Source organism: Leishmania panamensis (genome assembly GCF_000755165.1).
Source record: "Leishmania panamensis strain MHOM/PA/94/PSC-1 chromosome 22 sequence".
Lineage (NCBI taxonomy): Eukaryota > Euglenozoa > Kinetoplastea > Trypanosomatida > Trypanosomatidae > Leishmania > Leishmania panamensis.
In genome coordinates, this window is record NC_025868.1 from 173,265 (window position 1) to 195,823 (window position 22,559).

Sequence of the window (22,559 nt, forward strand, 5' to 3'; positions counted from 1 at the left end):
CTTGCACTCCAGGCCCTTCTAGCAGAATCAGAGTAATAGCCATAAAGGGCCCTCCTCCTCCTCACCACGACTACCACCACCCCTCCCCTCACCCTCGCGAGGCACACACATAAACACGAGAATTGCAGTGCCAATATCGCAGGTAGGCTCAGGTGGGTGTACCGGAGGCATGCACAGCGCCAAAGCATCTGCAACACGTCCACATACGCATGCACGTAGAGAGAGAGGGAGAGAGGGAGACAGAGAGAGACAGACAGTAGGAGGCGGAGAGAGGTCCGAAAAGAAATAACGTTTGACCACCTACACGTCATGCATACGCGAAAGACGGACAAGACCAAATTAGGGGCCGGAGCGAGGACAACGAGGGATGGGAAAGGCAGACAACGGGATAAAAAGTAGCGCCGGTGAAGGAGATTCCTGCGCCGTCTATGCGTTACAGCAGCAGTACTGACAGCCTCGACGCCCCACCACCCGTCTGAACACTACGCGCCCTTGGGGATCGCCACCTTCGTTTTTTCTTAGCGTCAGGAAGGTCGTCGGGGTGTGCACTGCGTATCCTTCTCTCGAAAAGGCACGAGAGGCGCCAGCACACGCACGCCGACGGCTCTGCATGCAGGCTGTCCCACCATTTCACTCCCTCCCCCGCCCCGCCTCGCCTCCTTCCCCTTTGCCCCGCATCAGGACACGTCCGTGTGCGTAGCTCCACGTGCATCCTAAGAGTCTTCTGGTGAACAAGAAACACATGCAGGAAGGAGTATGCATCGCTCCTCACTACAGCTCGCTGTCTCTCTGCGCACTTGTATCTGGCCGTGTGCGTCAGTGAACCTATAGGCAGTCCCGCACAAGCACGGACATGCCTTTCCTGATACCTCTGCTGCTAACAGATGTCTCTCCCTATAGGAGAAACTCTATACAGACGCCTACTCATGCCGTGCTGTGGGAGTTTTGCCAAGGTGTAGTCTGACGCAGAGACGAAAAAAAAAAAAGAAACGGCAAAGCCGAGAAAGGAGAAACCAAATCCGACGAGCCTATTAGCATCCATCATGCCTGCGTTGTCCACGTGTAGGGGGGTGAACTTCGCATCCAGCGAGGGCAAGCTGCAAGGGAAGAACAGCAGCGACGCAGGCAGAGATCGTGAGAGAGACGAGGGGAACGTGCGCCACGCCCGCTTCTTTTCCCACTGTACGACCCCCTCCCCCCCTTCAAGACGTCCAACCGCTCCCAAACCTCTTCGCTACCTGCACCCACCTCAAGCAGTCTCGCACGCCTTACTTGATCGGGATGAAGCGCGAGGAGTGCGTGGCACCCACACCAGGGCGACCGTGCAGCACCGGGCGGTAGCTCATCGAGAACTCGCCCAGGTAGTGACCGATCATCTCGCCCTTGAGCTCCACGGCGTTGAACTGGTGGCCGTTGTAGATCGCCACCACCGACCCCACCATCTCCGGTGTGATCACAACGTCGCGCAGGTGCGTCTTCACCGCCTTCGGCTTCTCGCCCACCTTCACGTGCTTCTTCGCCTCGCGCAGGCGCTTCAGCAGCACGGGCGGGCGGCGGTCCGCGTGGCGGTTCATGTGGCGGCGCGCGCGGGCGTGCACCAGCGCCTTGAACTCCTCCTCGCTCAGCGCGAGCAGGGGGTCGATCTCGAGCCCGCGGTACGTGAACTTGTGGAACGTGCGCTCCTTCTTGAGCTGCTCATAGCGCTCAGCGGTGATGTTGGACGCCATCTTGAGGGACAACAAGCTAATGACTCGTTTGCAGACCCCGTGGCGGGCAGAGGCAGCAGCAGTAGTCGCAGGTGTTCGCAGAATGAAGGTAAAGGGGTGTGTGGGTGTGCGTGGGCGTCGCGTTGTACGCGCACGCGCGTGTGTGCCGTGCAGCGATGAGTTTGGTGTCGGCCATCATGGCAGCGCATAAGGCCACAAGAACAGTGAGAACGACGTGGGAAGAACACGAGGATAAGGGAACAAGCACAGAGTCCAAGAGTGGAGGATATCGACGCCACATGCACACGCCAGAGATGTGCGCAGTGAAAAGGAGAAGACGGCGATGTGCATCGCGGGCCTTCCGCGTCACCTCAGCACACTACCTGTTGTACTGGCAGGGCCAAAGGAGAGAGGGATGCCATGGGAGGGAGAAGCAACCGGCACAAGAGGAGCCCCCCACACTCTGCATCGGCGTGCCCAGCAACCATATTGAAGTGCCTCCCTCAAGACGCCAAAAGACACGGCTACACAGGCCGCGCGAACAGATTTTGCTTCGCCCCACGTTTCCTGAGACTGCAGCCCCGCCCTTTCTGCACCTCCGCTGCGGAGTGGTGGTGAACTTCGAGTGATGGCGCGAACACGTGTGTCCATACGCGTGCGTGAGCCTGTGTCGATCCACGGGCTAGGCCGCACTCGCTGCGGCGGGTAAGACCAGACGCGTGCGCAGCAGCAGCCAAGCAGCAGGCCCCCTCCTCTGCCACACCCGCCAAACCCTGCACAGCCAAGCACCTTCGAAGCGCACACAGGGCACGCACGCACGCGCTCATGCTGCCAGGGGGCCGGGCCCTCCTACACCCACCGCAAAAGATGAAGACGAACACGAGTGAGAGGCGAGAAGTCCAACGATACATCGAGAGAGGCACGCACAGCCTCCAGTCTGGCACCACGCACACAGGCAGCGCGGGTACCACCCCACGGACGCGCACGCATGACGAGTGCGAAGCGCAACGACAGGCGGATAACCCACGCGGATGCCGGGGCTGTGAGGAGAAACTAACGCACCTTCACTAGTCAGCTTGCCCGCTACGCCACAGAATACAAGGCAAACACCAGACGCCCCCCCCGCGGTCCTGTCGCAGGCGCATCGCGCCCAGTGACGCAGCACCAGACACGCGCCCTACAGCAATGCGCCGACTCAGCTGGGCACGACCCCGGCCTCACATTCTACACGCACCCACCGCACACGCCGCCTCACAGGCGCGCCTGCCATGCCGGCCGTCACCTGGTGCACCCCACTCGGGGTGGCTCAGGCCCCCCACCAATAGGCCAGTCAGGGCCGGGCGGGATGCACTCGAGCCACGCTGGCACTCGGCCTGCGGTGGGGGGAGGGAATACAAGCGTGCTCACCGTCACCCGGCGCTCCGACGCAACGCCGTTCGGGGCCTCACCGCCGGCATCCGCAGCGGTGCATCGCTCTGACCTCCACACGCCGCGGGTGCTGGACTCTGGGATGCCACGCACTGAAGTGTTTCCCCCGCCTTTCCATTATTGAGCAAGAGGGCAGAGATGCAAACGAAGCACTCACAACAAAACAGGGAGAAAAGGAGGGAGTCAGGCGCATGTGCGGCGTGAAAGTTTCAGCGTCTGGCGATGAGGTATACATCGTGTGCCAGCGCAACGGTTACGCCTACCTGAGGTTGGGCATCTTTGTGCCCGCATAGTATGTTTCACATCAAGGATTTCATCTATGATACGAAGGAGCCGCCATCAACACGAGAATGGACTAAGAGGCCGCCTTCACCTCAGATGCCGTGAGCACAGGCAACGTCCCAGGCCCTGACGCCCCTGCGATGGTCGCCTTCTCCTGCTCCGACTCTGGCTCGTCCGGTTGGAAAATTTGCCAGGGAAGGGACGGCAGGGTGCAACGCAGCGCGTGTCGAAGGCTGTACCACTCCACCAGGTCGCCTTCCTCCGATGCCGCCAGCAGTGCCTTGGCAGTTCTGCTCCGCACGGCATCGCTGTATTCCGCCGAGTCTGGTCGCTCTCCTTTGAGAGAAGCCAAGTTTGCCTGTTTAATTCTCTTGTTGCGGCGGCGTGTGGCATGCGTGGAGGATCGTGCCTTGATGTCAGCTTTTTCGCTGCCATGCTGCTCTGCAACGTGGCCGCTGCGGTGTGTTCCCACCACCGCCTGCGTAAGCTTCTGTTTTCTACCCTTTTGGGTGATTTTCACGGAGATGTTGCTCTCCGAGCCGGCAGCGGCAGCGGCTTTGTTAAGGGTTGCGTCGTTCTCCAGCAGCGAGTCGGCCTTCGGCAATACATTGCTGTCCGTCAGCTCCCCCACCGTGCCAATCCAGGCAACATGTTGGCTATGGAATGGGAAGTGAGTAGACGTCTTGAAGCGTGGCAACCCCTGCACCGCCTTGTCCACCATGTGTGCCGTGATGTGCCGCTCCTCCGTCCGCTTCTCTTCCACTACATTCCTGCGTGACTCGAGCAGGTTCATGTAGTCGTGTGTCAAACCTCGTACGCCGAGCAGGTTAGCCGCCTCGGCCGTGAGCTGCATCCCTGTGTAGGCCGCCGCAGAGATGCGGCCAATCGTGACACGCGCAAGAGAGCTGCCTGCAACCGCCTCCGGCGATCCGACAAGGGCAGCGTGAATGGCTTCTTGGCGCGTCATGTCGTCTAGCGCGGCCAGTGCTGCCTTCGCGCGTGGAAGAGGTAGCAAGTAGAGACCGAGCACCACTTCACTCTCCTCTACTAGCGGGCACAGCACAGCCTCGATGCGGGTATAGAGGCCTTCGACCGTGTCGTGGACAAGGTGGCGGCAGAAGCGTACGATGCAGGTGGCCCCTACTGGAGGCAGCATCGACGGCGGCGAGGAGGCCGTGAAAGACGTCGGCAGCGGCACCTCGCGGGTGATCAAGGACGACGGTAGTGGGGTTCGTTCCATCTTTTTAGCCGCAGCTTCTGCAGTCGCGCTGTCAGGCATGGGGCTACCGGCGCATAGTGCCACCTCTTCCTCAAAAGAGGTGGCGAATGCCTCTCGCTTGCAGTACGTCTCATCAGCAAAAAGCGCCACCGAATCGAGGGCGCCACCGTACAAGGGCATGTGGTTTGCCTCGAATGCCTGCGCGACCGCCTGGACGGCGCGCAACACAGCTTTAGCGTCCATGTCAGTCACAGATCGAACTATTCCCTTAACCAGCCGTGAGTACGCAAAGCGACGCGTGCCGGCGCCGTCCAGACACTCGATTCGCCGCCGCAGTCGGCTGAGCACCGCTTCCATCAAGTCGAATGTCTCGATAGGCATCTGGCCATCGACGAGCTTGAGGAAAAGATCGCAGAGTGGCTGCGATGGCTGGTAGCGCACAGCTGCGTACCACATGTTGTATGTAAAACGCGTCAGCTCGAGCTCCACGATAGGGACGGCCACCTTCCACGGACAGTCCTCGACTGTCAGCCGCTCGTTGGCTGTCGGGGTCTGCTGTAATCCGGGGCTGTGCTTAGTGTCACCGCTGCCGTTGCCGCCGGGGAGCACGTTGAACGGTGACGACGTGATGGTCGCTGTAGGTAAGCGAAGGGCGACGGTGCCGGGCAGCACAAGCGGCAGCTCGGCTTGCACATTCTGCGGGGACAAGTTCGAAAGCACATCGCGGGCGAACTGCGTGACAACGTAGCCGAACGGCACATTTTCCTCTGTGGCAGCTACATCCTCCTTGGACGCGTCCAGCCGCGTCAGGAGCACCTCACGGTGTTCGAAAAGTTGGCAGGTGCGCGGGGCGAGCATCTTGCTGTCTCGTACAAAGCGTGCCCGGCGGCGGATCGCCCTGTACGCCTTGAAGAAGTTGTGCAGGATGCATGCAGCCTGGGCCTCCGTCCAGTAGTAGTTGGGCACGTCGGGGGTGATGGTGGTGCGCAGGAAGTGCGGAATCGACTGCCAGGCAGAGACGGAGAACACGGGAATAACAGTCGCTTCCGAAACCCGCTGCAACATGCCGCCGACCGCGCCCTCGCTGAATGCTGCTTCATTCCCCTCATCAAGCCACGTTGACAGCGTGTGCAGCTGACGCGCACGCAAGAGGGCCGCGTTCAGCTGGTGCTTCATGTTGATTGCCAGGGTAGAGAGCTCGGATAGAATGTTGGCAGTGGAGTGGCGGAGCTCAATGCCGAGCTCTGTTTGCAGCGCCAGTGGCACCTCGCGCGGTCGCGGCGTCAGGGCAGCCTCGTCGCCCTGCTCATCTACCTGCCGTACAAATCGCTTCTCGTGAACGTACGTATACAAATCCCTCACTTTCTCCTCCAGCTCTGAGACGTTGAACTTGAGATCGAGGTTCTGCTGCGTCAGTCCAGCAATGCGCATGCGATAGGCGCAGCGGTCATCAAAGGCGGAGTGCAACAGCTCCTCCTGTAGCGTCAGGCGCGATTTCACCAGTTCGTGCTTCGCAGCAGCCATGAATTCCACTGGCACATTGTGGAACTTGGCATCCCCGTCACGCCGCCTACCGCCGCTGCATTCGCTGTCGCCGCGGCTGGCATCGTCGCCGTCGGCATTTGAAGCTCTCGGTCGAAAAGACTGCTGCCCGTCCGACGACGTCTGGAGCGCCATCACCTCCGAGCTGGCTGGAGGTATGGGGATGTTGTGATCCGCTAAAGTGTCCACCAGCTGCTCGATGCGGAGACCCAGCTGCTGATTTGCTTGAAACACAGACGCGATGAGGTGGCGAAAGTCGCGGAACTGATCCTCTGTCTTCTCGCAGCTGTTCATGCGCTCCACGAGCTGCTCCTTGATCGCCAGGAGTTCCACATCTCGCTCCTGCCGCAGGGCGAAGGCAGCAGCGTGCTCCGCCTCCGCCTCCGCCGTTGCCTGCTTCCTCACCCGCATGAGCTCGCGTATCTTTCCTTCGAAAAATGTCTCGAACTGCTCGTACAGCTCTTTCTGCTGTTGCTTCAGCGCCTCTGCCTTGTCCTCGGCGGCGCGGCGCAGTGTAGCGACTACATCCTCGCTATAACGGCGCATCCACGCCACCACCTTGGTGAGAAGTGGGTACACAACAGGCAGGAGAGAGAGCGCCTTTTGAATAACCTTGTGCCGATCCTCTATCGACGTGCGTTGCCCACCGCGTTGCTGGAGAAAATCCTCGAGCTCGCGCAGCCGTTCGGCCCGCATGGCGGCTGTGACACCCGTAGACTCCGGCAATGGTGCTGGTATGCCGGTGCTTACGAGTTGCGAAGAGGGCGCGGGCGTTGCCGTTGCAACCATAGACACCACTCGTCCAGCACTGGTGGTAGTCGCTGCAGCGCCATACGCCACACCAGTGGGAGACGGCTGCGGCGGCGACCAAGACATAGCGAGACGCGGCGCTGCACTCGTGCTCTTGTCGGGCTGAGCTGCGGCTGTCTTGCTGGGCTGGTGCGTCACGGAGGCCGCGAGGGAATGCAACGTTGCTGGCGTGTTCCATGGCTGCCCGTACATCTCCGGTGAAGGGGCAACAGCAATGTAAGGAGAGGTATTACCTGACGTTATCATCTCCTCCGTAGGTGGGACCGTGTTGCACCGTGAGCGTTCTCTCAGAGAGGTGGGGAACATGTGCGAAAGGCCCGAGGAGGGCGGGCCTTGTCGACGCAGTGCCGGAAGGCCCTGCGGGGAGGAGCGCGAATGCATGCTGAAGGTAGCGCACAGCCAGATGAGCCGGGCGGCACAAAGAGGTTGGTAGAGCGGCGTCAAGTCATGCCCGAGGTGCCGCGCACACTGCGGTGGTGAGGAGGAGAATACGTCCTCTCTCCGTAAAATGATGAAGACCGCTAACCGGACACGGAGAGGGTGTGGGTGTGTGTGGGTGGGTGTGAATGATGCTGGTAAGATTGTGCGGAGGGAGGGGGAGGAGGGGGGAGTCACACTTACTTACTCAGACGTATAAAAGGGAATGAGAAGTTACTGCGATGACGCAGAGGCGCCCGCGAGTACACACAGAGAGAAAAAAACACGAAAGACGGAGATGCGGGGAGAGGAAAGGCGAGACAAGTTGGCAGAGAAAAGAACGCCGTGATGCGCGAATGGCGAAGCGCAAGCACTAATGCGACAGAGTACGATGGCGACCGTGAACAGCACACACACACACACAGAGAGAGAGAAGGCAAGAAGAATGAGTGAGTCAACACTGGGCGTATGGGCGGGCGGGAGAAATCATCGGACCTTTCCTCAAATACGCCGCGAGAACAAATGGGGGGAAGCGAGCAAACAGAGGTGTGTGTGTATGGGCTAAAGGGATCAGCGAGGAAAAAAGAAAACACGCGCGATTGGTGGTATAGGCTCGAGTCCTTCCCACAAAGCTGAGACTCCCAAGAGGACTAACTTCTTGTTTGCTTGCTGTTTCACATTCGTGAGCCTGTGCCTGTGTCTTTGTGTGTGTATGTGTGTGAGTGTGGAGTGGAGAGGAGCCAAAGACAACGAGGAGGTGTCCACTCTATCTGCCTATTTGTGTCCCCCTCCCCTCCCTACCAATACCACTATGAGGAGGCCCAGCAGCACCCACACACAGAACTCAGCCATTGGGTTTAGGCACTCCAACTCGAACCGGTTTAGGGTCTTTTTACTGGTTCGATTACTCGTGCCCTTCGCACAGATTGGCGCGTCATGCATCAATGTCACTGCCATCGCCGCCATCGGTCACCTCGATGTGGGAAGAGGCCCACGCACACGCACCACATGGCAGTTCTGAAGGCGGCGAGAGAATGGCGTCCATCACAACAGCAGCACGAAAAGAGCCACAGTGGGGAAGAGGGAGGAAGAGAGAAGAACAACGGTATATCATCCACGTTGGTCTACCCCTCCCCCCTCTCAACTCGTTCCTGCCACTATTGCCGGCGCCGTCATAGAGCAGCACCAACAACTCCAAAAAGCGACCCCAAAATACGCAGATGGCTCCCTCCTGGGGGTGAATAAGAAGAGTCATGCACGACTCTTCTTTCCTCTTCCCTCCTCCTGTCTGAGGCAAAACCCTCACCTGGTCGCTCCCTCTCTCCCCCCCCCATCCTCTCTCTCCGCACGCGACCCATCACCGCACAACAAGGGAGGAGAAGGGTCACCACATACTATTGCAATCCACCGCTACACTCGCGGTGCAGCAAGACCAGCTGACATACGGGCATTTTTAAACGACAGGGAAATAGTACGACCGAAGAAGACGAAGAACATGTAGAAAGAGAAGAGCCAACGGAACGACGAGTCTGTGAGAAGGTCCCCACCGACAACAGCCAGCGCACGCACAACTCCACTGCAGACACATGCCATACAGAGGCCGATGCGCCTATACGCGAGCCTGTCTGATGGAATGCGGGTGGCAGACCACGCGGCTCCCTCTGCGTGGGCGTGCGCAAAGGGTAATTGCGTTTAGCTGATACGATGCAGAGTTTTAGTGATGGCGAAGCAACAACCAACAAAACGAGCTGATGGCGGCTGCGTGCTAGTAGGCCAGTAAGTAATCTACACGTTAGCCTGAAAGATACAGACGAACACGACAGCGCCTGAGTAGAAGGCGTAGGTGTGACAAAAGGGAAGAATAAGGGGGCGATAGAGAGAGAGGGAGGGCATCAGAGGAGAAGCGCGCAGATGAACCAGAGGGGGGAGGGAAGGTTGAGCAGTGAAGGATGGGGAGCGGACGATACTAGGGTGGCCTTCCCACCCCTCCCCCCTTGCCTACAGCTGAACGCCCTCCTCCCCGCTGCAGCACGCCACACCCTCTACACACCAGAACTTTTCTCGTTTCATCCAAGGGAAGCTCTCAACTTCACGAATCTGCTTTCCCCTCCACGGCAGCCGTCTCTGGGGAAGGCTTGGGCACGGCATCCTTCAGCCACAGCTTCAGGCGCACGGCGTCAGAGTGGTCAAGGTAGTAGCGTGGCAGGAACTTTGTCTTGGCGAAGCCAAGGTTCAGGTAGAGGCTCAGAGCCCGGGCGTTCGACGTAGGCGTCTCAAGGTACACCTCGTCGCAGTCCTTCGCGCGCATCAGCTCGACTGTGCGCGAGACAAGGCGGCTTCCAAGACGGTAGCCGCGGAAACTTGGCACAACGGCAAACATCGCCACGTAGCCGCGCAGCGGCATACCGGGGCCCTTTCGTGTCACACGCGACACTATCGCGCCGACCTTGTCTCCCACAACCGTTTTGTCGGGCTTCGTCTCGCTCTCTACGCCGAATGCAGTGATGCAGAGGTCAGGCCAGCCAAAGACGAAGTACTGGTACGTGAAACTGCTATACGGTTCCGTCAGCTCTGCGGTAAAGAGGTTGACAATAAAGCTCATCTCCTCATCGCTGCCACCAAACTGCTCATACCGAATGTACTTGTTCGGCGCTACCTCCTGCCACTCCTTCTCCTCCTCGGTCAGTGGTACTGGCACGTTCACGTACTGATCCTCCTGCGCAGCCGACTGGTGCATCTGGGCCAGCAGAGCGTCACGCATCTGCTCACTCAACACATAGTTCTCACCATTCACGCACTTCAGCGATTTATCCTCTTTCTGCTTCAACTGAGACTTGGTGGTGCCCTTCTTTGTCTTGCCCTCGATGGCCTTGACGAGGGCGTCGATGGTGGCCTCGTCAAAGTTGTCGCGCTGCTTCGACGACCTCTGATTCCTCTTGACATTTTTGGGCGGCATTATCGTTGCTGTGTTGTGGATGCGGGTGTGTGGATGGGTGGATGGGTGTGTCGGTCTTCCGTGCTCGTGTTATTTCTGTGTGCTTATACGCCTCGTTGAACTTACTTAGCAAGCCAGCATTGACTCTTCTTCGCTTCTTCGTCTTGGCGTCCACCTCCACGACTTTGCACTCGTATGGGCAGCGCTCCGTTAAACGTTGGCTTGCAAACGGCAAAAAAAAAATGGAGAGAAACGGTGGAGGTGATGGGGAGGATGACACGGGAAACGAAAGCGAAGTTGCCCAGCGATAGAAGCAGCAAGGCACACAAGTGCGCTGTACACCTCATATGCGGCTCTCCTTTGCCCACATTCTCAGCCTGCACCTGCACTCCCAGTGCGGGAAGGAGATCGAAAAAGCACGACCGGCACTCCACCGTTACATGCTGCTTCCCTGCCCAACCCCATGCGCCCACATCGTTATTAACCGAAAGCGAAGAAAAGCGGGCTGGGGTTCAAGGTAAGGGGGCACACACGCATCGTCTGCAAGAACCACGTCCACGGGTGATGGAACCAGCAAATGTGGACTACATGGCGTAGACGCGATACTGCACGGCACCACAACACCAGTGAGAAGGCCCCTGTTGTGGGGTGTCTCTTCGCTGTTATGCGCCTCACGATTCTCTTATTTTTCGAACTCACAAAGGATAAGTTAAAATGAGGGACCGTCATCGAGGATCCACCACCACAGACACACAGAAAAGCATACCAAGAGAGAGCCTGCTGCGAGCACCTTACTTGATCGGGATGAAGCGCGAGGAGTGCGTGGCACCCACACCAGGGCGACCGTGCAGCACCGGGCGGTAGCTCATCGAGAACTCGCCCAGGTAGTGACCGATCATCTCGCCCTTGAGCTCCACGGCGTTGAACTGGTGGCCGTTGTAGATCGCCACCACCGACCCCACCATCTCCGGTGTGATCACAACGTCGCGCAGGTGCGTCTTCACCGCCTTCGGCTTCTCGCCCACCTTCACGTGCTTCTTCGCCTCGCGCAGGCGCTTCAGCAGCACGGGCGGGCGGCGGTCCGCGTGGCGGTTCATGTGGCGGCGCGCGCGGGCGTGCACCAGCGCCTTGAACTCCTCCTCGCTCAGCGCGAGCAGGGGGTCGATCTCGAGCCCGCGGTACGTGAACTTGTGGAACGTGCGCTCCTTCTTGAGCTGCTCATAGCGCTCAGCGGTGATGTTGGACGCCATCTTGAGGGACAACAAGCTAATGACTCGTTTGCAGACCCCGTGGCGGGCAGAGGCAGCAGCAGTAGTCGCAGGTGTTCGCAGAATGAAGGTAAAGGGGTGTGTGGGTGTGCGTGGGCGTCGCGTTGTACGCGCACGCGCGTGTGTGCCGTGCAGCGATGAGTTTGGTGTCGGCCATCATGGCAGCGCATAAGGCCACAAGAACAGTGAGAACGACGTGGGAAGAACACGAGGATAAGGGAACAAGCACAGAGTCCAAGAGTGGAGGATATCGACGCCACATGCACACGCCAGAGATGTGCGCAGTGAAAAGGAGAAGACGGCGATGTGCATCGCGGGCCTTCCGCGTCACCTCAGCACACTACCTGTTGTACTGGCAGGGCCAAAGGAGAGAGGGATGCCATGGGAGGGAGAAGCAACCGGCACAAGAGGAGCCCCCCACACTCTGCATCGGCGTGCCCAGCAACCATATTGAAGTGCCTCCCTCAAGACGCCAAAAGACACGGCTACACAGGCCGCGCGAACAGATTTTGCTTCGCCCCACGTTTCCTGAGACTGCAGCCCCGCCCTTTCTGCACCTCCGCTGCGGAGTGGTGGTGAACTTCGAGTGATGGCGCGAACACGTGTGTCCATACGCGTGCGTGAGCCTGTGTCGATCCACGGGCTAGGCCGCACTCGCTGCGGCGGGTAAGACCAGACGCGTGCGCAGCAGCAGCCAAGCAGCAGGCCCCCTCCTCTGCCACACCCGCCAAACCCTGCACAGCCAAGCACCTTCGAAGCGCACACAGGGCACGCACGCACGCGCTCATGCTGCCAGGGGGCCGGGCCCTCCTACACCCACCGCAAAAGATGAAGACGAACACGAGTGAGAGGCGAGAAGTCCAACGATACATCGAGAGAGGCACGCACAGCCTCCAGTCTGGCACCACGCACACAGGCAGCGCGGGTACCACCCCACGGACGCGCACGCATGACGAGTGCGAAGCGCAACGACAGGCGGATAACCCACGCGGATGCCGGGGCTGTGAGGAGAAACTAACGCACCTTCACTAGTCAGCTTGCCCGCTACGCCACAGAATACAAGGCAAACACCAGACGCCCCCCCCGCCCCCGCAGCCTGTCGCAGGCGCATCGCGCCCAGTGACGCAGCACCAGACACGCGCCCTACAGCAATGCGCCGACTCAGCTGGGCACGACCCCGGCCTCACATTCTACACGCACCCACCGCACACGCCGCCTCACAGGCGCGCCTGCCATGCCGGCCGTCACCTGGTGCACCCCACTCGGGGTGGCTCAGGCCCCCCACCAATAGGCCAGTCAGGGCCGGGCGGGATGCACTCGAGCCACGCTGGCACTCGGCCTGCGGTGGGGGGAGGGAATACAAGCGTGCTCACCGTCACCCGGCGCTCCGACGCAACGCCGTTCGGGGCCTCACCGCCGGCATCCGCAGCGGTGCATCGCTCTGACCTCCACACGCCGCGGGTGCTGGACTCTGGGATGCCACGCACTGAAGTGTTTCCCCCCCGCCAACAGCACGTGATAATAATGAAAGGAAGGACACAAAAAGTTGAATGAAGTCGAAGGGGGGAGGAGAACAGGGCCAGGAGAATGATGGGCACACACACACACTCTCACACCTACACACAAAAGAGAAAAAAAAAACAGAATTCAACGGTGATTTGCACACGCACACGTCGTCCCTCTCCGGTCGGTTCACAGTCACCCACCGGCCCCTCTCTCCCAGTGCGAAGTGCCTGAGAGAGACAATGCCTCAGCTCACGGGACAGTTTGCCATGTCGGGAACGCAGACTTCCACACCGCTTGGGTGTCTTGCAGGCTTATCCTTCCAGCAAAGAACGCCGTCGGCGTTGGTATGCAGGTGGGAGAGCACCTCGCTTATTTTGTTACCCGGCATCGGCTCTGGAGCGCCAGCGATGGCGACCGCCGTATCGTACGTGGTACCAAAAAGGATGCGGTCGCCTGGTTTGGCGCCCGCCGGAGGACGAATCAACTTGACCTCTGTGCCGTTCTTGGCGCACAGCACCATCCCCTGCGACGTGATACCGATAAGCAGCTTCGGCTTCATATTGCACACGACGAGGCACTGTGTTCCCTCCAGCTCCTCCATCGCGTAGTGCTCCACGAGTCCACTTACAATGGTGCGCGTCTCATCGCCGAGCACCATATCTTCGACGTAGAGGCGGTCTGCGTCCGGGTGTCGACGCAGGTTTGTCAGCTGCCCCACACGCACGTACAGCCTGGTAGAGTCGAGCTCCACTTTCTTGGCTTTGTTGCTGCTTGCAGCTCCAGTACTGGGACTGGTCGAGGCTTTCTCCGTGCTTGCTCCTCCTGCTGCGGCGGCAGCAGCCTTCTCCGCCTTCGCTTTCTCCTTCTCCGCACGGCGGCGCAGAATCTCCTCTTCAGACGGCTTCACATATGAGACTTCCGCCCAAGTAGCAGGCGCGGCCACGCCGCTAGCCTTGCCAGCCTTGTTGTTCACCGGCACCTTAACAGCCGCCGAGCGAATGGGGGCCAGGTAGGCGTCCTCTTGTGCGTATGCAGCCCATTTCATGGTGGTCGGCAGCACCTCCGCGTGGGCAGAGTGGTTGAAGGCGGCGGCGTACATGAGCAAGTCGGCCATGGTGGCGCGCTCGCTTCCGGTGAGGTACTGCGACGCCGCGTTCGACATGGCCGCGAGGATGCGCTCCACGTCACTGTAGAGAAACTTGGCGACCGAGGTGGAAGTGTCGGCATCAGCGCACGTAGCATCAACATCCAGCACCGCCGCCGCGCAAACCCACTGGTTTACCAGCAATATCTGCTCCTCGTCTCCGCCGAGAAACGCCTTCTGCTCCGGCGTAACCGCGGTGCGGCGTAGCGCCTGCAGAAACGACTGGAGCCCGTGGAAGGTCTGTCCATCGACTGTAACGCGGTGAGGGCCTTTGGCAGATGTCTCAACCCACGGGGCCGGCACGCTCAAGATGCTCCTGAGCGCATGCTGCAGTGCCGGCGCGAGGATGGAGGAGGAGTGAATCACAAATTGCATGACAGCAGCGGAGATGGTGAACGTGAGTAGTGCCTCGTGGGCTCTTCGTCCTCTCTCGCTCTGTGCTGCGATGAACCAAAGGGGCTGAGCTGGGGGAACGCCCTCTTCGAAGGAACAAATTTGGAAGTAGAGCGATGAGGTAAGCGCCACTTAAGAGGTGAGGAAGAAAAGAGGGAGAGAGGAGCGGGGATGTACTGAGAGTGAGCTGCGGTGGCACGTGCTGATGTGTGCTAGTCGATGCTTCAATACAATTCACAGTGAGAACAGGACGACGATGTAGTCATGCAGACTCCCGAAGGGAGGGAAGGAAGAAGGAGGGGAGATGGCAAGAGACGCTGTACGTGATGCTCCACAGGTACAACAGAGGAGAAATGGTTTGGGTGAGAGAGGGGAAGCACTCCGGCGTACGGGCATATGAAGCGAAGCGTGAGCAATAGAAATCGGTAACTTTGAGGGCCTGGGCCGTAGTCCAGGCCCACCAGGGAGAAGCTTCGCTCATCTCCTTTTCGTTGCTTGTTTGTTCGTTTTTACAAACTGACTGTGGTGCGCCAGTAGTCATTTGGGGGGAGTACGTAGGCGTACTTGTGTGTCACATCTCTTACGAGACACCCTCCCTCATTCGACACACCTTTTGTGTGCCCCCCTTCATGGCGGCACCGCCGTGCACTGCACAGACAGAGACGATAAAGTGGAGTAGAACAAGAAGATAAAGACCGAAAGCAGCGGTAAAGGGTAGGCGCTGATATGGAGGACGCCAGTGCGTTGCAGTAGCCAACGGAGACGCCGCCATCAGCAACCAAGCAGGCAATGCAAAGAGCCTCAAGCAAAAACATAAGCACTGGCGGAGCAAGAACGTAGGGCGTATTCCTCACTTGTCGTCCTCAGCAGCGCCTCGCCTTTTGAAGAAGTCTTCCTTGTACTCGCTTACCTTGCGTCGCAGTGCCGGAACCGCCTGGTCAATGGCATACTGCATCCCACGACACGCCCGCGCCGAGCACGACGGCAGAGCCATGATGCCACTGGAGCCCTTCTCCTGCGACGCGGCAGCGATGCGCAGCAGCTCGGGTCTCACGGTGCGTTGCCAGCGCATCTCCACGTCCTTCGTGAGCGTCTTGGCTGTAAAGAGGCGGCCAAGTGCGTTGTCGCACGACTGCAGTAAGCGGCGCTCGAAGTCGCGCAGGTGCATCCGAGTCGCAACGAGGCCGCCGCTACCGATGAGAATGGAGAAGAATGCCACAAGCACCGTTGCGGTAATGGTCACGGAAGAGAGGGCCACGGCTGTTGCAGGACCAGCGACGCAAGCCGCACCGAGGGCACAATACAGAAAGATCTCGCGCCGAAGGTACTCCTGCCGCAACACCTTGGACACGCGACAAGCGAGGAGGAGGTTGCGTGCGCTCTCCTCCGTCTCGGTGATGAGGTTGTCCATGCGCCGCATCGGTGCAGCGCGTATCTCCTTGAGAATCTCGTTTCGCTGGCGTGACAACTCCGCTGCCGGCACGGTAGCGGTGCCCGACGCGATCGAGGATGGCGCATCACCGGACGCCCCGCTCAGCTTTTTCAGCGGCGTTGAGGTGGTGTACACGCGCGGGATGTCCTTCATCTTCATGACTTTGCTGAGGTTCCAGCACAGCGTCCCATACGCCCGCGCAAAGTCCGTCACTTTCTCAAATACATCGACCTTGTTCATCACCAAGAAGAACTTGTGCTCGTACCCTGTGAGGGACTTGGTGAGAACGTCTAGCGTCTCCCCAGTGGTGCCGGGGTTCGCCGGGTCAAACATAAGGAGAATGACGTCGCTCTGCTGCGCAAACCACCGCGTCACGGCAAGGAAGTCGTAGCCACGGGTATGGTCACCGCTCCCCGTCTGCTCCTCTGACGACGCGTGCACGGGTGTGTCGATCATCCCGGGTGTGTCAACGAGCACCATGTCCATCGGAATCTGCGACGATGCCGGCATTGAGCGCGTCTTCATCTTGAAGTGTGTCACGAACGAGATGCCAAATTGCTGTAGTGACTGGTACTGGTAGCTGGGGTTGCTCACCACGCTCGGTCCGTCGGCATCCATGTCACACGTGCCCCGCTTGATGACAGTGAAGCCGTCGTCCGTCGGTGCGACCCCAGTCTCCTGGATCTCGCAACCAGACAGGTAGTTGATCAGGGTCGACTTGCCAGAGCTGTGGTTGCCCAGAAACATCACCATCGGTGTGGTGCTCTTGAACGGTGTGAGAAAGCGGTAGACGTCATCGTAGGGTTCCAGATAGCTGCTGCGGAGCGTCTGCAGTTCCCCTTCAATGTCAGCCTGCACGGCCGCGTGCGGCGAAGAGGATGACAAGGACCGCGCCGTCATAATAGTGGCGGCATCCGTGTTCGAGGAGAGCGCCGCCGCAGCAGCACCAGTACCATCGACCGCGTTGCCTGTGCCATGGCCACTGTTGATAGACTCTAGATGATACTGTCCGTAGGACGAAGAGAAGCCGCGGCGTTGCGCACTGTGGGTGGGAATGTAGAGGAAAGAGGTGCTCATGCGTAGGCCACGCGAAGCCCGTACCAGCGATGGCGTGACTTGGTCTTCAAAAGGGGCGCTTTGAAAACACGAAGCGGTGAAGGGCTGCGTCGGCACCCATCCCGCGGCAAGTGTGGCGATGCCGATGCGGTCCACCTGCGCTGAGGCGATACGGGATAAATAACGGTACATGCTTGCCAGGATGAAAATGCACACACACATACACACACGCACCAACGCAAGAGAGATGTGGGAGGGGTGAAAACACGAGAAGAAATGACAGAGATACAGTGCGCCGAATCGGACAAAGTCAAGTGGACCGCCGTGTGTCACTCGTGTGCGTGTGCGTATTTTGCTTCCTCAGTATTTCCTTGCTTGGGTACCAGGGGCGTTTCCTTTTCCCCTCCCTTCAGGGGGCGATCGCCACAACACCCTCTGACGGACAAAACGGGAGAGACTTGCGTAAGAGAGGGAGGGGAGGGCCTGGGGAAAGAAGAGGAGAGGAGCGGGGCGGGGTAGGACAGAGAGCGACAAACTCGTGCTTGAGAGCTCAAGCTGAGGACCAGGGCAGCCAAATGTACGCACACGCACGTTCCCGGGCCAAGAAGCGGTTCACGCAGAAATCCGAGAGAAGATCATACAAGGACTCCGATGTTGAAGTGCGCCCTTTATTACGTCTTGTGTGTGTGTGTGTGTGGGTGTGGATGTGGGTGTGTGCTCTATCGCCAATCTGATCAGCGGCTAGCTTTTACAGATACCTGGTGAGATAAGTCGAAGTGAGGACTCGCAGAGTGGGAGGTAGAAGGTAGGGAAGCGATAGATGGGGCAAACACGATCAGAACAAGAATAGAGCAGCACTACTATGCGGGTGCATGGGGCGTGATAAAGGCCACCGAAAGGGCCTGAGAGCGGCCAGACAGGACGAGGAGTGAGGGGACACACCGTGCTCGCGGTCTACCGACTTCTTTGGAGAAAGGCTGACGGCGCAGTGTAACCGTTGCGTAGAGACACGCAAAAAAGAAAGGGGACGGAGTAAACCGTGTCGCAGTGACCACACACGTGGGCCTTCCTCGCTCTGCAGGCTTCAGTGGGTTCTCCATTAGACTTGCACCATCACAGGCTAGCGGGTGCTCTGGCCTCGCTTAGTTTCTCTCTCCCTGTTCGACTTGCTGGAGTATGCGTCACAAGGCACAGGACACACCTTCACATTGCGCCTTGCGCTTGCGAACTCGAAAAAAAAAACAAGAAGAGAGGAGGAAAGAACTGCAGATACTGCCGGCAATAGACAGTCCATTATCTTGATTGTCTGCCCGTGTATATATGTGCGTGTGTGTGTGCTCAAGCCCTTACACTGGCCAGAGGCAGCTCGTTCTGGCCTTCGCAGATACATGTAGAGAACCGCGCACACAAACCTCCACATACGCTCGAACAGACGTGGAGAAACCGCAAAGGACGTAATGAGAGAAAACAACATGCGAAGATGTCCACAACTCTGCTGACTTGCGCAAGCACGACAGTACTTGTCTGTATTTCGTACAAAAGGTCCCCCGCTACGCCACAGAATACAAGGCAAACACCAGACGCCCCCCCCCCCGCGGTCTGTCGCAGGCGCATCGCGCCCAGTGACGCAGCACCAGACACGCGCCCTACAGCAATGCGCCGACTCAGCTGGGCACGGCCCCGGCCTCACATTCTACACGCACCCACCGCACACGCCGCCTCACAGGCGCGCCTGCCATGCCGGCCGTCACCTGGTGCACCCCACTCGGGGTGGCTCAGGCCCCCCACCAATAGGCCAGTCAGGGCCGGGCGGGATGCACTCGAGCCACGCTGGCACTCGGCCTGCGGTGGGGGGAGGGAATACAAGCGTGCTCACCGTCACCCGGCGCTCCGACGCAACGCCGTTCGGGGCCTCACCGCCGGCATCCGCAGCGGTGCATCGCTCTGACCTCCACACGCCGCGGGTGCTGGACTCTGGGATGCCACGCACTGAAGTGCTTCCCCCCGCCAACAGCACGTGATAATAATGAAAGGAAGGACACAAAAAGTTGAATGAAGTCGAAGGGGAGAGGAGAACAGGGCCAGGAGAATGATGGGCACACACGCACACACATACATATGCGTTCTCCTTCCCTCCTATGGCGGCGTATTCGGACACACGTCCACACAGTCTTGAGGAGGAAAGCGAGGACAGGCACACACAAAACAGGCTAGCGAAAAATACCTGCCAAAGAAGGAAAAGGGAGCGTGCGACGCGTTCGTTGTTTTTTTGTTGTTTTTCACTCGGAGAGACTAAATTCAGCTCCTCCCTCATCCCTTTTTTCTTTTTTGCACTGTCGTTGTTGCCGGCGTGAAATTCCCCACTCGTGTTGCGCTTTTCTTCGCTGTAGCCGCGTCCAGAACGGGGGTGCGGCGAGAGAGGTGACAGCCAGCGAGAGCACAGAGACGAAATGGGAAGAGGCAAGGCGGAGATTGGGAGGCACATGCCGATGCATCGTGGTCGCCGGCGGCGCTTCGCACCTAAGCAGGGAAAACACATTCGTATGCGAAAGAGGGAGGCCACCAAAGCCAGTGAATAACAACCCTAAAAGAAAAGACGGAGAAATGAAAAGGCAACGAAAGAAAACAGTAAAGATGGACGGCGGGAGGCAAGTGGGAGTGTGGGGTAGGGAAGGGGGGAGGGGGCAACGTCACGGGAGGGAAAAAAACAGAGGAACGAAGAACATGGAGTACAGCGCACCCGCAATGCACTCCCTCACATTGTCTTACGGAAAGAGAGAGGCATTTCCAGAGCAATGTGTGTCTCTCTTCCTCACCGAGAGTGTGTGTGTGTATCGGCCTCTAGCCGAGGGTGGGCGTAGAGGCGGATGGTGTGTACGGCAGCAAATACGGCGAAGGGAAGAAAAAGAGACGTGTTCCGCTGCCTGCCTCTCCGTCGGCCTTGCTGATGACTTGCCCCGTCTCTCGTACGCGTTCGACCAGCCAAAAACGGGAAAAAAATGAAGGCATCATGAGTGCCCCTCTTGCTTCCTGGCAGCAGCCACCAGTTCTGCCTGTCGCGCCATGCGCGCGAGGAAGGTATCTGTATACAGCCCTCGTTCTACCTCCGTGACCTGGAACATAGACAACGGCATTAGGTGACCATTCGGCAGCCGCAGCGCCGCAGAGGCAGCGTCAGGATCTTCGCCGGGGAACGGTGTCGCACCACTTGCCATGGAAGTTGCAGTATCGTGGTATATGCGGGTTTCTGGTGAAGCAGCTGCAGCGCTGAAGAGGTCGTCGAAGAAAGCGTGCTCAACCACCTCCGCCGCCGTGAGTCGCTTCTCAGGTGTGTAGCACAGCAGTGACGCCACAAGCGTAACCGCCTCCACCGGGGTGTCAGCTGGAAAGAGCATACGCCACGGTATCGCGCGCACCTTGAGCACATCGTAATACTCCTCGAACGGCGTAGGTGTCACGTCATCCAGCGTTGCTGTAGCAACGCTAGACGGTCGCTCAGAGAACGCTCTCTTGTAATGGCGAGGGTCTGTTGGGGAGGATGGCACCTGCGATCCAGTTGCCATACCAGGCGACACCGAGGCCTGAGACAAGATGCCATCATCCAGCGCGTCGCGGAGAAAGTCGCCGTGATTCTCAGCGTCGTACTCAGCCTGCTGCAAACCGCTATGCAACTCGTCGTCCTCCTCTTCCTCAGCCTGGTAGCCCACCCCGAGCGCTAGCCCACAGGACCGATTCCGCCGCTCGGCACCGCTGCCGCACCCGCGAGCGCCAGAATGAGGGCGGTGGCGGAAGCTCTGGTTGCGGTGCATGGCGTGGGTGCGCAGCAGTGCCTCTGCACACTGGGGGTTCATGGCGTACATCTCCCGCTTCGACGGCGCCCCCAACACCTTGAAGAGCTCTGCCATCTGATCAATCGAAGTGCAGCCGCGGAAAAGGGGCCTGCCCGACTCCCGCAAGAGTTCCGCAGCGATGCAGCCAAACGACCACATGTCTACGGCGCATCCGTAGTGCAGCGCACCGAAGAGTAGCTCAGGGGCGCGGTAGTAGCGGGAACAAATATACGACACGTTTTTCTCCTCCGCTGGTTGCATTATCTGCTTTGCGCTGCCAAAGTCGCACAGCTGCACGCGGCCGGTATGGGGGTCGACAAGGACGTTGCCAGGCTTCAAGTCACGGTGGCAGACATGACGCGCATGCATAAACGCTAACGCCCGGGCAAGCTGGAATAGCACCACCTTCACCCAATTCAAGGGAAGGTGGTTGCGAAAATCGCCACCGCTGGTGCCGGTGCTGCTGTGGCAACAGCTGCTGCTACCTTTGCAATCAGTGCTAGGGTGTTTGGGTGACGTCGGGGGGCGGCCTGCTATGCATTCCGGTAGCTCGCCGGAGGACAGATCTGTCGGTGCCTGCACCGGGGAAACGAGAGGAGATGCTGAGCTGGATGCGATCCTACTTGGTATTTCGTGGAAGCGAAAAAAGTACTTCTTCATGTAACACAGGTCCATTGGTAAGTAGCCCATCACCATCTCGAGATAGGCAAATGCCGAGAGGGGCGCGGAGGCGGACAGGACACCGGGGGAGGTGGGGCCACGGCCACCGCTCAACGGGTAGCGATGCTCTGTTGGGTGATGCGAAGATAGAAACTCAAACCCCGCACCGGTACCTCCGGCACCAACCATATCCAACCCTAGCGCTTGCTCCGACGAGGTGTCGTAGGTGACGTAGAAGTCGAGCAGCTCGACGATGTTGGGATGGTGTCTGCCAGCCCAGAGGTGCACGTCCTCCACAGTGTGCGAGGATGATGATGCCGACAGAGAGGGACTGAACGAGGCCCCTATCGCGCCACCAGAGAGTCGCGACACGCCCGCGCTTCCGCCAACCGTGCTCGACGTCTGCTGGTGCCGCGGGTCGTCGACCAGGACGGAGTTCAAGATCGCCACCTCCCGGTTGTGCAGGCGGGCATCATAGTGAACACGCTTGATAGCAACTTTTTCACCTGTATGCAGCTCCTCGGCGAGAACCACGACACCAAAACTGCCGCGGCCCACGTAGCGCAGCGGCCTGTACACAGGAGTGGTCGCCTGCGCCCGCGCTGTACCCCCGCTGCTTACGCTCCGCTGCGCTTGCGGGCGGGATGAACCTGACGCACGCGCAGAGATCTGAGCGGCTGACAAGGGCCGCCGAGACCGCGTCGGCTTATCTGACATCACATGAAGCGAGGGAAAGTGAAAGAGAACGCGAAACGCGAGAGACAAGGAGAACAAGAGCAATCAAAGAGAAGGAAAGAAAAATGAGGGGAAGAACGTGAGGGCACTACTTGGATGGCGCCCTTGTGAGTGTGCTATCCGCGTGAATGTGTGTGTATACGAGTGACGGAGCCAATGGCGCATGGAAGATAGACTGCGCCGCCAAGATGCTCAC

At 59.2% G+C, this 22,559-nt stretch overlaps 7 protein-coding genes across 7 annotated transcripts, besides 3 other annotated features; all 7 read right to left on the reverse strand.

Annotated features, from left to right (window-relative positions):
• Positions 1 to 1,268: 1,268 nt before the first annotated feature.
• Positions 1,269 to 1,727, reverse strand: LPMP_220410 (40S ribosomal protein S15, putative; the record flags this gene model as incomplete). The annotated part of the gene is made up of 1 exon (XM_010700740.1): positions 1,269 to 1,727. One exon carries the CDS (start codon positions 1,725 to 1,727, stop codon positions 1,269 to 1,271), a length of 459 nt encoding a protein of 152 aa, XP_010699042.1.
• A 1,050-nt stretch (positions 1,728 to 2,777) lies between these two features.
• Positions 2,778 to 3,214: a repeat region.
• A 275-nt stretch (positions 3,215 to 3,489) lies between these two features.
• LPMP_220420 (hypothetical protein) lies at positions 3,490 to 6,873 on the reverse strand (the record flags this gene model as incomplete). The annotated part of the gene is made up of 1 exon (XM_010700741.1): positions 3,490 to 6,873. One exon carries the CDS (start codon positions 6,871 to 6,873, stop codon positions 3,490 to 3,492), a length of 3,384 nt encoding a protein of 1,127 aa, XP_010699043.1.
• A 2,620-nt stretch (positions 6,874 to 9,493) lies between these two features.
• On the reverse strand, positions 9,494 to 10,360 carry LPMP_220430 (N-acetyltransferase, putative; the record flags this gene model as incomplete). Its single annotated transcript, XM_010700742.1, has 1 exon — positions 9,494 to 10,360. The coding sequence occupies one exon, from the start codon at positions 10,358 to 10,360 to the stop codon at positions 9,494 to 9,496; it is 867 nt and encodes a 288-aa protein (XP_010699044.1).
• A 770-nt stretch (positions 10,361 to 11,130) lies between these two features.
• On the reverse strand, positions 11,131 to 11,589 carry LPMP_220440 (40S ribosomal protein S15, putative; the record flags this gene model as incomplete). The annotated part of the gene is made up of 1 exon (XM_010700743.1): positions 11,131 to 11,589. One exon carries the CDS (start codon positions 11,587 to 11,589, stop codon positions 11,131 to 11,133), a length of 459 nt encoding a protein of 152 aa, XP_010699045.1.
• A 1,050-nt stretch (positions 11,590 to 12,639) lies between these two features.
• Positions 12,640 to 13,172: a repeat region.
• Positions 13,173 to 13,357: 185 nt separating this feature from the next.
• Positions 13,358 to 14,632, reverse strand: LPMP_220450 (hypothetical protein; the record flags this gene model as incomplete). The annotated part of the gene is made up of 1 exon (XM_010700744.1): positions 13,358 to 14,632. One exon carries the CDS (start codon positions 14,630 to 14,632, stop codon positions 13,358 to 13,360), a length of 1,275 nt encoding a protein of 424 aa, XP_010699046.1.
• An 868-nt stretch (positions 14,633 to 15,500) lies between these two features.
• LPMP_220460 (hypothetical protein) lies at positions 15,501 to 16,982 on the reverse strand (the record flags this gene model as incomplete). The annotated part of the gene is made up of 1 exon (XM_010700745.1): positions 15,501 to 16,982. The coding sequence occupies one exon, from the start codon at positions 16,980 to 16,982 to the stop codon at positions 15,501 to 15,503; it is 1,482 nt and encodes a 493-aa protein (XP_010699047.1).
• Positions 16,983 to 18,692: 1,710 nt separating this feature from the next.
• Positions 18,693 to 19,205: a repeat region.
• Positions 19,206 to 20,146: 941 nt separating this feature from the next.
• On the reverse strand, positions 20,147 to 22,345 carry LPMP_220470 (protein kinase, putative; the record flags this gene model as incomplete). The annotated part of the gene is made up of 1 exon (XM_010700746.1): positions 20,147 to 22,345. One exon carries the CDS (start codon positions 22,343 to 22,345, stop codon positions 20,147 to 20,149), a length of 2,199 nt encoding a protein of 732 aa, XP_010699048.1.
• Positions 22,346 to 22,559: the final 214 nt, after the last annotated feature.